General features: G+C 44.9%; 1 protein-coding gene across 5 annotated transcripts in view; it reads left to right on the forward strand.

The window, feature by feature from the left end:
- The window catches only part of LOC139555078 (Y+L amino acid transporter 2-like), a 30371-nt gene extending 23702 nt beyond the window's left edge, over positions 1-6669 (forward strand). For all 5 annotated transcript variants that reach the window (XM_071368546.1, XM_071368543.1, XM_071368544.1 and 2 more), the window contains one exon: positions 1781-6669. In XM_071368546.1, the coding sequence (XP_071224647.1) occupies positions 1781-1875 (95 nt within the window). In that variant the 3' untranslated portion in view covers positions 1876-6669. The remainder of the gene's footprint in view (positions 1-1780) is intronic.
- Positions 6670-13388: the final 6719 nt, after the last annotated feature.

A 13388-nucleotide genomic window follows, 5' to 3' on the forward strand; every position in this document is an offset into this window, starting at 1 on the left:
TGCATAGATGACATGTCTTTTTTTCGCTGCCTCGGTTTTGAGACGGGTGCTTGATAATGGCCCATTCTAAATCAAAACAAATTTCACTTATATGTAAAGACAAGATTAAATCAAGAATAGTCTGATGGGTGACAATATTAGCCTATTGTGAATTATCACTTGTGAATGATGCCCAGCACAAGAAACAATGCCTTTTATTTTGCGACCTTTTTAGAATCGTAGTTGCACACACTAAAGTGACCAAATAACTTCTTAAAATTAAGCACATTAATCTGCTTTACAAGGGGTGTAGAGCCTAACTGGCATAGATAAGCATCATGTGAGTAAAAATGCACCTTTTATAATACAAACATTACATGCATAATAGCATTTGCGGTCACTTTTGATAATGGTGATTTGCAGCTAATGGAACATTTGCGCTTAGCCTACTGCCATGTGCGCATTGCTGCGCTTCTAATGTGAAGAAATAGCATAATAGTTAATGAAAAACTTAAGCTAAACGTTTTGATATTTTGCGTCAGCCGTGTTGCGTAAACTTTTTTTGATGCTAGTGGTTGTATTGATTTGGGATCTATCGCATCGCACAACTGTCCCAGACTGTCTGGAATATTTATTTCTCACACAGAATAGGTTGACTTTTGTACTATGGGGGATAGTAGATTGACATAGGCTAGTGCTGTTGGTAAGTTAAATGTGGACAGCTCTTCCAGTATCTTCGATATGCACCTCGGGAATTGGATAAGGACGCACGCAGTTGCGTCCCGGATGTGTCTGTCTTTACTTGTAGTCTGTGGAAGACCCGATCGCGTGATGGAGAGCAATGTGAGTGAGCGGGGCTTCGGGGCTCGCAGCACTCGGGCCAAGGGCACAACGCAGTACTACGGGCCAAGGGCACAGCGGCCACTGGCCGCAGAAGGGCATGCCTCCGTGAAATTCAAGGCATTATCAAGTGCTTGTCAAATTGTGATTGAAAGAGTGATGTAGTGTGTACAGCCTGCACTAAAAACAAAGCCGAGCTCATGCCTTTTCAAGCAACTTTATTCAAATCATAATTAGTCGCATCATGCAGCCTTTTACAATGTATAAAAAAAATCTAAGCATATAGCCCAACGTTTGTAGAATAACTAAAGTTACATTAATAACTCTAAATGAAGCATATAGGAATACAAGTCAACGGTGTGCTTTAGGACCCAGCGGACTCCTCCCACTTCTAAAATCAAAGTTCCGCTCCTGGGAATACCTATTTCTTTGTTTACTGCTCAACACAGAATAGCCGCATGTGCGCACTCCCTCGAATAATTTGGAGAAAATATCCTTTCTATTTTATTCAGCTTTGTTCAATTGTATTCTTCATACAGAATTCTAAGCAAATCTTTTCTGCTAAATTAACTAGTTTGGCATAGCCAGATCAGGACCTAACATAAGGACAACTCAGAGTATGCTATTCTGTTCTTCTGAAATAGACTCAATTTTCTTCATATTATGTTTCTTTAGACCTGTCTAAAATAAATAAAGGATTTATTGTGTAAGTGTATTCTATATTACATGGATTTATAATACCTTTTTAAAATGTAGATGTTCCAAAGGTCTGCATCAGTGGCTTGTAAGGAAGCCAGTAGATACTAAATATGTTTGTTAATTAACAGTCAATAACCATGAGAACGACAGTTGTTTTCTTGACAATCACTGGCTGCTTGGGGGCAATGTAAAAGTTGTAACACTTTGCTCCGGGGAGCTGTGCTTGGATTTGACACTTCCTGGTTTAATTTCCTTTCCCCAGATGCAATCTCCCTAAATACCCAGAAGCTGTGTATGTGCTGTGTGGCCTCACCTGACCTAGACCTGGACAACATCCCTGATGAAAAGCTGGAGTAAGGGATGAAAGGAGGTGTGGTGGGATGGAGGTAGATACTGAGCCAAAGGTGGAAACAGACGGACCACAATCACAGCTACACCTTCTGCGCCAATGATGAACATTTCTTTTGAATTAATTTTTTACCAGGACTTTACTATGAATAATTTTGACTTGCTTGTCCTATGGGACTGTACAGTGTGTGTTCAGTGCTGAGGAAAGGCACTTTCTAGTGCCAGTGGACTCTGACAACCACACGCATGCAGCACAATGTAGTTCACTCCTACTGGTTACACCCATGGAGACGATCAACAATGAGAGTTTAACTATTTAACAACGCAAGAAATTCAAATGGAGATTTGAACAGGCCCTACTGACCATTTAGAAGGAGTAGGTTTTCATCAGCAGGCCCTACTGGCCATTTAGGAGGAGTAGGCTTTCATCAGCAGGCCCTACTGACCATTTAGGAGGAGTAGGTTTTCATCAGCAGGCCCTACTGACCATTTAGGAGGAGTAGGTTTTCATCAGCAGGCCCTACTGACCATTTAGGAGGAGTAGGTTTTCATCAGCAGGCCCTACTGACCATTTAGGAGGAGTAGGTTTTCATCAGCAGGCCCTACTGACCATTTAGGAGGAGTAGGTTTTCATCAGCAGGCCCTACTGACCATTTAGGAGGAGTAGGTTTTCATCAGCAGGCCCTACTGACCATTTAGGAGGAGTAGGTTTTCATCAGCAGGCCCTACTGACCATTTAGAAGGAGTAGGTTTTCATCAGCAGGCCCTACTGACCATTTAGGAGGAGTAGGCTTTCATCAGCAGGCCCTACTGACCATTTAGGAGGAGTAGGTTTTCATCAGCAGGCCCTACTGACCATTTAGGAGGAGTAGGTTTTCATCAGCAGGCCCTACTGACCATTTAGGAGGAGTAGGTTTTCATCAGCAGGCCCTACTGACCATTTAGGAGGAGTAGGTTTTCATCAGCAGGCCCTACTGACCATTTAGGAGGAGTAGGTTTTCATCAGCAGGCCCTACTGACCATTTAGGAGGAGTAGGTTTTCATCAGCAGGCCCTACTGACCATTTAGGAGGAGTAGGTTTTCATCAGCAGGCCCTACTGACCATTTAGGAGGAGTAGGTTTTCATCAGCAGGCCCTACTGACCATTTAGGAGGAGTAGGTTTTCATCAGCAGGCCCTACTGACCATTTAGGAGGAGTAGGTTTTCATCAGCAGGCCCTACTGACCATTTAGAAGGAGTAGGTTTTCATCAGCAGGCCCTACTGACCATTTAGGAGGAGTAGGTTTTCATCAGCAGGCCCTACTGACCATTTAGGAGGAGTAGGTTTTCATCAGCAGGCCCTACTGACCATTTAGGAGGAGTAGGTTTTCATCAGCAGGCCCTACTGACCATTTAGGAGGAGTAGGTTTTCATCAGCAGGCCCTACTGACCATTTAGGAGGAGTAGGTTTTCATCAGCAGGCCCTACTGAATAAAGCTAGTGGAGATTTTTTATATTAAATTAGTTATTTGTTTTGAAAGTTGGAAGCATTAGTCAAAGATGCCCATTCTGGCCCTACTTTACTTGCACTAGGCCAGGTGTGGTGTGTGTGCACAAACAAACTGCCTGTCTTTGATTGTTTACTGGTCACTGAAGATTCCTCCAACATAGTGGCTGTCAAGTGACTGACACATGTACTGAATGGAAACTGCCATGGGTTGAGCCGTTATGGCATCAAAGTAATGTTTATTGGTGAATCTGACAGACGGTGAATTTTAATTTTATTGTACCTTTATTTAACTAGGCAAGTCAGTTAAGAACAAATTCTTATTTTCAATGACGGCCTAGGAACAGTGGGTTAACTGCCTTGTTCAGGGGCAGAACGACAGATTTTTACCTTGTCAGCTCGGGGATTCTATCTTGCAACCTTTCGGTTACTAGTCCAACGCTCTAACCCACTAGGCTACCTGCCACCCCGGAAGAACAAAGTGGTCCATATTCTGTGACCACTTTAATGTCCTTTTTTTGTCTTCTTTATTTCTCTCTACCAAACCAAGCTAAGATATTGTCTCTGACGCTTGCTCGTTCTCATAAGAATAGATTGCCGTTGCTGGTTGTTGCATTTTCTTTTTACTGTGTTATTTCTCACCATTTAATCTGTCAGATGATAGTAATTTAGTTACTGTTGCCGATAGCCCAATTTTGGCCTCACATGGATGCTATCATTCTATTGGCCTTGCACACCATGGCGCACGCACACAGGATATGTTACTGACATTGTTACAGCTCTTACCATGGTTGCCCTATTGATGTCCAGAAAGGAACATGTAGGCCTGTAGATGACATTGACTTTTAGCCTATGCCCTTATTACACCAAGATGGCTCTCTAAGACAGCGTTGAAATCACCAGCAGTGACACGTTAATAGCACTTACTGAATTTTGTGCTTGATATTAAGATGTCACATTTACTGACGTTTAATTTCAAACCATAAGCCTATCTGAACAACCAAAAGGACAGTTGCTGACGTAGACATGTGGAAAATGTAGAAAGGATATGTTTCCAATAATATACAGAGGACTGGTCTCAATGTTTTTCGTTTTTTTTTTTTTGTATAAAAAAATATACCCATTTTCTAATATACCCATTAGATGGCGATCCTATTCATGACATCTCTGCCATTGACTTGCCGTGGTGTCATGCATGTCTTGCTCTCTATTGTTCTTTTGTTATAGACCTAGAAATCCTACAACATGAATTTGGTAGGATTCAATGCCATAAATATGCACATTCATGCAATTTGGATGAACATATGATGCAGCTTGCAGGATTAGAGGAATGCAACATCTCCTTTACAATGCAATTCATTGAGAAGCCAGATCAAATATTACAGCTACTGGCTGAGCCATATTTTATTTCTATGCACCATCTAGTGGTAGTTTTATGAACTTCAGGTTGTTGAGAGCAAGTCAATGTTGTGGATCACTGCACTCAGGCCACTTGCATCCAAAAGTTGTTGTTCTGAATGCGCTGTCTCTTATTGGTGTATGCATGTATGTTGTCATTTGCTTTAAAGGGGCAATCAGCAGTTTAAACTATAACAATGTGGCACAGCGGTCTAAGGCACTGCATCTCAGTGCTAGAGGTGTCACTACAGACACCCTGGTTTGAATCCAGACTGTATCTCAACCGGCCGTGATTGGGAGTCCCATAGGGCAGTGCACAATTGGCCCAGCGCCTTCCGGGTTTGGCCATGTAGGCTGTCATTGTAAATAAGAATGTGTTCTTAACTGACTTGCCTAGTTAAATAAAATGGGTACTCCCCGCCCCTGTTTTGGTAAACTGCTGAGGGAGAAATATAGCCACTCAAATTCATAGACGCAAGGTCTGACCATCCATGATATCAAAGTGATAGTCTTAACCATTTTTAGGCTGTTTGTTTACATTTACTTTGTTTACAAACAGAAAATGTAAGCTTTTTCTCGGTTCTGATGGTGAAGGTCAGTTGAACTAAGCTCATCAGGCATTTCTAAGTTATGTTCTTCAAGAATCAATGGGTACATATCATTCATTTATAAGTCCAAAGATTGATGTAACAACTGCATATTGACCCTTTTTAATAAGTGATCTAATTCCATCCAAAGCTGTTTACCAGGTCCCTTCACCTGTCAATCAAATCAATTTGTTTGCATTACATGAACTGAATGTGAAACGGAAACATGTCCACGGATGTATGACTGCCATTTGAATGTTTTTGGAGGGGTTTTTTGGTCACTTTTTATAGTTCTCAGTGGTCAGGTATACATTTGAAATTGTTATAATTTAGCAGATGCTGTTTCAGAGTGACTGAAATTAGCAATTAGGGTTAAGTGCCTTACTCAAGGGCACATCGACAGATTTTTCACCTATAAAGCACATAAACCCATTTTTACATTTGGGAATTATTCTGGCCAGGTTATGGCAGAACCAATGTGGACTGTGGTCGACCCGTCTCACTTGCTTTATCAATGTCACCCTTGGTGATATCACTTTATCTTCGACTGCTGTTGGTTCACTTTCTGCAGTCATTTTTACTCTACATTACTGCATAACTATGGATTCCAAAGTACTGGTGACATTTTAACAAATTAACTCATTAACTTCAATCTGTCCGTCCACTGTCCTAATTCACAGGATGTGTACAGGTATGTGTAAAAATCAAAGGTTTAACTTCATAATGAGCGACTAGGTCCGTCACTATACATTACAGAACAGGCTTTTCTATTTCAATCTTTAGTAGGAATATTATATTTGGGTGTCTGAACTTGCTGAATAAAATCTCTCAAGGGAAATCAGTGGTGTGTACAGTTTCTCTTGTTCTTGTAAGAGTATTATATGCAGCTTGAGTATGGTTTTCACTTGTGCCTTTTGTAAATGTGCTTTCTGCCAGACTAAATGTAGGCAATTTATATTGTTGTGCGGCCTTCTATGGCTTTGTTTAGACAGGCAGCCCATTTCGGATATTTTTTCACGAATTGGACTTTTGACCAATCCGATCAGCTTCTTTTTTTTTCTTCAGTATTGGGCTGCCTGTGTAAACACAGCCTAGGAAGATATATGATGTGGGAGTGTTAGCCTGGTCCCACATCGCTTTGTGCAGTCCTGCCAGCTGCTATAGAACCAGGCTAAAGTGGTGTCTTTGACATTGTTTCTCTCATACCAAGAAGAGGATCTTTGTAATGACTTGTTTTGTTTATCTGCAACATCTTTCCAAATGTTAATAAAATGAGGTGCACAGAGGACACATGGGCCTCTACCTCTGTTTCCATCACTTCATCCTTCAGAACATTTCAGTAAAGTGTTCTTATTCCAAATTCCCCTATGTTGTCATGTTACAGCCTTGACATTCATTTCTATACGGCGGGTTGTGGTCCATTGACGGTCAAGTTCTAGTCTCTCCTAGTAGTTCCATAATGGTGTTGATGTATACATGTTAAATGTTGTCATTATTCCAGTCTGTCTGCTTTGTTCCATTTTGTATTTGTTTACAGCCCTGCGTATTACAATATACACGCTTTATAGTGCAAAGAGGTATACTTTATGGTTTAGAAAGATTCAGATATGTGAAGTGGAATTAAAATGGAATGAAGACAAGTCTGTCATGTTTTAGACTTGAGGCTAAACAGAAACACTAAGGTGTTTTAATATGGAGACCACGTGTACATTTTTGTCATTTAGCAGACGCTTTCATCCAGAGAAACTAGTTAAGTGCCTTGCTCAAGGGTACACCAGCAGATAGTTCAACTAGTCAGCTCGGGGATTTGAACCAGCGACCTTTGAGCATGGTGATATTATGCTGAACAAAAATATAAATGCAACATGTAAAGTGTTGGTTTCATGAGCTAAAATATAATATTCCAGTCAATTTTCATATGCACAAAAAGCTTATTTCTCTAATTTTGAGCTCAAATTTATTTACTTCCCTGTTTGTGAGCGTTTCTCTTTTGCCAAGATAATCCATCAATGATCATTACACAGGTGCACCTTGTGCTGGGGACAAAAGGCCACTAAAATGTGCAGTATTGTCACAACACAATGCCACCGATGTTTAAGGTAGTGTGGAATTGGCTTGCTGACTACAGGAATGTCAACCAGAGCTGAGGCCAGAGGATTGAATGTTAATTTCTCTACCATAAGCCTCCAACATAGTTTTAGAGATTTTGGTAGTACGTCCAACCGGCCTCACAACTGCAGACCATGTGTAACCACGCCAGCCCAGGATCTCCACATCCGAATTCTTCACCTGGGGGGTCTTCTGAGACCAGCCAGCCGGACAGCTGATTACTGTGGGTTTGCATCATCGAAGAATTTCTGCACAAACTGTCAGAAACCCTCTCAGTGAAGCTCGTCTGTGTGCTTGTCGTCCTCACCAGAGTCCTGCAGTTCGGCATCATAACCAACTTAAGTGGGCAAATGCTAACCTTCGATGGCAGCTGGCACAATAGAGAAGTGTGCTCTTCATTAATGAATCCCAGTTTCAACTGTACCGGGCAGACGTCGTGTGGGCAAGCAGTTTGCTGATGTCAACATTATGAACAGAGTGCCCCATGGTGGGGTTATGGTATGGGTAGACATAAGCTACGGACAACGTACACAATTGCATTTTATCGATGGCAATTTGTGATACTGTGACGAGATCCTGAGGCTCATTGTTGTGCCATTCATCCGCTTCCATCACCTCGTTTCAGTATGATAATGCACGGCCCCATGTCGCAAGGATCTGTAAACAATTCCTGGAAAATGAACCTGTTTCAGTGTGCTTTCCACCTGACACTGGGAGATTAATTCACCTTTCAGCATGACAATAACCTAAAACCAAGGCCAAATATACACTGGAGTTACTTACCAAGAAGACAGTGAATGTTCCTGAGCGGCTAAGTTACAGTTTTGACTTAAATCTACTTCAAGACCTGAAAATGGTTGTCTAGCAATGATCAACAACCAATTTGACAGCGCTTGAAGAATTTGGAATTTAAAAATGGTCAAATGTTGCACAATCCATGTGTGGAAAGCTCTTAGAGGCTTACCCAGAAAGCTGTAATCGCTGCCAAGGGTCCTTCTACAAAGTACTGACTCGGGTGTGAATACTTTTATGTAAATGAGATACTGTATTTCTTTTGCAATAAATTTGCTAAAATTTTGAATTTCTTTTTTTTCTCCCACTTTGTCATTATGGGTTATTGTGTGTAGATGGGTGAGAAAAAAATATATTTAATCCATTTGAAATCAGGCTGTAACACAACAAAATGTGAAAAAAGTCAAGGTGTGTGAATAGTTTCTGAGTGCACTGTACTGTACTATACATAACAACAGAGGATTGTCCACTAGAGATCTCTAAGCAAGCACATTGGATTTGCAGGCAAAATGAATGTTAAGTCATCTGTTGGGATTCAGCCAACTGAAGATGATTTTTGTTTATAAAGTGAGGACAATGCAGTAGGTCCTATATATTATGGCCTTGTGTTAATCTGTGTATGTGACCGTTTCTTGTCCTCACCCCTCCCCTCTGGTCCGGACCGTAGCGGATTATGTTTCAGCAGGGTGTGTACTCCTGTCCTCGTCTCAGATGCAGCCCGTTGATAGGTGCTTAGGCCTGGGGAGTGTTTTTGTGTGTGTCTGTGTGTCCCTGAGCCTTCTGCCCAGCCCAGGGAGTTTGGTTCCACAGACTCATGCATTAAAGATAAAGCTGAGAGAAAGAAGGGGGGGGAGAGGAGAGATGATCCACACCATCAGTGTTCTCACTAGACTCTGGTAGAGCCAGGACTGGCTGTAAACAAACAGACTGACCCAGCCAGTCTGACTTGAGATCCATAGGAACTTCATATCCTAGCAGATAGCTGTCCAGGGACAGGCCCAGAGCTGGGCCACTACAGCCCAGGGATGAGCTCCTGTCTCGGGGACAAGGCAGATGGTGGATGACTCGTGCCACAGCACACTGCTGGCACCAGGCCATGGAACTGTCTCGGCGGCTGCACTGGATCCGTAACCGGCCCTGGAGGGCTCGGGCCCGCCACAGGGAGTTCAACAGTGAGTAGTGTGTGTGTGTGCCTTTTGTCTGTTTTGCCTATGTCTATGGTCTTTGAGCGAGTTGAGAAAGGCCTTTTGCTGCCTGTTTAATATGCACTGTGTAATGGAGAAGCATGCAAAATAAGTCATTAGCTAGTCAGTCATCACATTGAGCGCTGTAGTTAGATATAGTGCTGTGAAGTAGCCTAATTCTAAAAACCATTGCAGTCAGGAATTACATTCAATGTTAATGGGTGTGCCCAGAAGCCTCTTATGGATCAGAGTTCATAGCTTATATATTCTGTCAAGGAGCCTTGTACTAGATATAAACCTGTCCATTAGATGTCCTCTGAGTGCTGGAGATGGAGCAATGTTGTGGTGTAGTCTGCTGTCTTACATAATGGAAGCACAGTGAGAGGTCCTCTACATAGGCAACATGGCTGGTGTTCTCTGTTCCTACCTTCCTCTCAGCCCCCCTCAAACTGGACTGTTGTTGGACATGTTTATATGTACTATTGGCCATCCATGTTGAGTGTGTCTTTATTCTACTCTTTCTCCTTCACATAAATACAAAGAGATACTTTCAGGCTATGTTTATTGTTTACATACCTGTGTGTATGGCTATATGCATGCATTAATTTGTGTGTTTATATGCTGCTAGAGAAGAGGAGATGGCAGTGGAACATCTTACATTCAGCCTCTCTGCTGGAGGGGGGAGGTAAAACTGACCTTGAGCCTCTCTGCTGGAGGGGGGAGGTAGAACTGACCTTGAGCCTCTCTGCTGGAGGGGGGAGGTAGAACTGACCTTGAGCCTCTCTGCTGGAGGGAGGAGGTAGAATTGACCTTGAGCCTCTCTGCTGGAGGGAGGAGGTAGAACTGACCTTGAGCCTCTCTGCTGGAGGGAGGAGGTAGAACTGACCTTGAGCCTCTCTGCTGGAGGGAGGAGGTAGAACTGACCTTGAGCCTCTCTGCTGGAGGGGGAGGTAGAACTGACCTTGAGCCTCTGTGGAGGGAGGAGGTAGAACTGACCTTTAGCCTCTGCTGGAGGGAGGAGGTAGAACTGACCTTGAGCCTCTGTGGAGGGAGGAGGTAGAACTGACCTTGAGCCTCTGTTGGAGGGAGGAGGTAGAACTGACCTTGAGCCTCTCTGTTGGAGGGAGGAGGTAGAACTGACCTTGAGCCTCTGTTGGAGGGGGGAGGTAGAACTGACCTTGAGCCTCTGTTGGAGGGGGGAGGTAGAACTGACCTTGAGCCTCTCTGCTGGAGGGAGGAGGTAGAACTGACCTTGAGCCTCTGTTGGAGGGGGGAGGTAGAACTGACCTTGAGCCTCTCTGCTGGAGGGAGGAGGTAGAACTGACCTTGAGCCTCTGTTGGAGGGGGGAGGTAGAACTGACCTTGAGCCTCTGTTGGAGGGGGGAGGTAGAACTGACCTTGAGCCTCTGTTGGAGGGGGGAGGTAGAACTGACCTTGAGCCTCTGTTGGGGGGGAGGTAGAACTGACCTTGAGCCTCTGTTGGAGGGGGGAGGTAGAACTGACCTTGAGCCTCTCTGCTGGAGGTGGGAGCCGAGGAGGTAGAACTGAAGGGGAGTCTGGGATCAGCTCACGCATCAGCTCACACGGCCAGCTGATTGGCTTAGGCTGCTGATTGGTGTGCGCTGTGACTGGGAGTGGAACAGATCCACACAGAGCAGTGATATCTAGGGGGCCACTATGGGGGGGGGGGGGGGGGGGCGATGCCATGTCAACAACCTCCACCATGGGGGCGATGTCACTTCAACAACTTCTACCATGGAGGGGCAATGTCACTTCAACAACCTATACCATGGGGGGGGGATGATGTCACTTCAACAACTTCAACCATGGGGGGCGATGCCATGTCAACAACCTCCACCATGGGGGGCGATTGTCACTTCAACAACCTCCACCATGGGGGGCGATGCCATGTCAACAACCTCCACCATGGGGGGCGATTGTCACTTCAACAACCTCTACCATGGGGGCGATGTCACTTCAACAACTTCTACCATGGGGGCGATGTCACTTCAACAACCTCTACCATGGGGGGCGTTGTCACTTCAACAACCTCTACCATGGGGGGGCGATGTCTCTTCAACAACCTCTACCATGGGGGGCGATTGTCACCTCAACAACCTCTACCATGGGGGGGCGATGTCTCTTCAACAACCTCTACCATGGGGGGCGATGTCTCTTCAACAACCTCTACCATGGGGGGCGATGTCTCTTCAACAACCTCTACCATGGGGGGCGATGTCTCTTCAACAACCTCTACCATGGGGGGCGATGTCTCTTCAACAACCTCTACCATGGGGGGGCGATGTCTCTTCAACAACCTCTACCATGGGGGGGCGATGTCTCTTCAACAACCTCTACCATGGGGGGGCGATGTCTCTTCAACAACCTCTACCATGGGGGGCGATGTCTCTTCAACAACCTCTACCATGGGGGCGATGTCTCTTCAACAACCTCTACCATGGGGGGCGATGTCATTTCAACAACCTCTACCATGGGGGCGATGTCTCTTCAACAACCTCTACCATGGGGGGCGATGTCTCTTCAACAACCTCTACCATGGGGGCGATGTCTCTTCAACAACCTCTACCATGGGGGGCGATGTCTCTTCAACAACCTCTACCATGGGGGCGATGTCTCTTCAACAACCTCTACCATGATGGGGCGATGTCTCTTCAACAACCTCTACCATGGGGGGCGATGTCTCTTCAACAACCTCTACCATGGGGGCGATGTCTCTTCAACAACCTCTACCATGGGGGGGCGATGTCTCTTCAACAACCTCTACCATGGGGGGGCGATGTCTCTTCAACAACCTCTACCATGGGGGGCGATGTCTCTTCAACAACCTCTACCATGGGGGCGATGTCTCTTCAACAACCTCTACCATGGGGGGGCGATGTCTCTTCAACAACCTCTACCATGGGGGGGCGATGTCTCTTCAACAACCTCTACCATGGGGGGCGATGTCTCTTCAACAACCTCTACCATGGGGGGCGATGTCTCTTCAACAACCTCTACCATGGGGGGCGATGTCTCTTCAACAACCTCCACTTAGAGGCACAAGGCTGCGGCACGTGCTCTGCTCTGGATATAAGTTACTCTCAGAAAGGTCTAGGATCAGTTTACCTACCCCATATCCTAATATTAAAGCCACAATCAATGGTAATTTAAGCTAAAATGATGTAACATTGATTCTTGAATAATAAACCTTGTAAATGCCCTATGAGCTTCATACAGCTGACAGTAACTGTTTGTGCCAGGTTAGTCAGTGAAAATCATTATGCAAGCAGACCCCTCGATGAAACAAATTTCATCTTGAAGCTGAAGGCCGTTGGACTGAGACTCGCTGTCAGCGTCAGTTGACCAGCAGTGCTAGTTGATCAGACTTTTATCGCGTGGGGGAGATCTGTGAAAGTTTAATTAAAATTGTATAAGGTCAAGCAGTGAAGAGTATGGGTTCCACCACCACTCCACTGAATGTGGCTTTGCAAATGTAAAGGACGTCTTACTGCTTGCTTAGCAAGTACTACTTCCTTCCTCTTCAGCTCACACCGAGGTTCCGAACCCAAGACCTTCGACTTGCTAGCACACGTGCCTGGCCTCCTACAGCACACGTGCCTGCCCTCCTACAGCACACGTGACTGCCCTCCTACAGCACACGTGACTGCCCTCCTACAGCACACGTGACTGCCTTCCTACAGCACACGTGACTGCCCTCCTACAGCACACGTGACTGCCCTCCTACAGCGTCTTTCCAGTGGGACACTGTGGGACACTTCAGACTGAAGAGTTTCACACATCCCCATGTGCCAGACCAAGTAGGACTGCTGTACCCTGATTACCTGGGCTGGGGCAGATCCTGGAGTTGGAGCATTAAGAGCATTTGAGCTTTATACAAGACTGATACAGTTTATCGACCACAGATTCACTCTAGAACAATAAACCATTTCCAAGTTGCTGACCCGT

Source organism: Salvelinus alpinus, chromosome 26 (assembly GCF_045679555.1).
Source record: "Salvelinus alpinus chromosome 26, SLU_Salpinus.1, whole genome shotgun sequence".
NCBI lineage: Eukaryota > Metazoa > Chordata > Actinopteri > Salmoniformes > Salmonidae > Salvelinus > Salvelinus alpinus.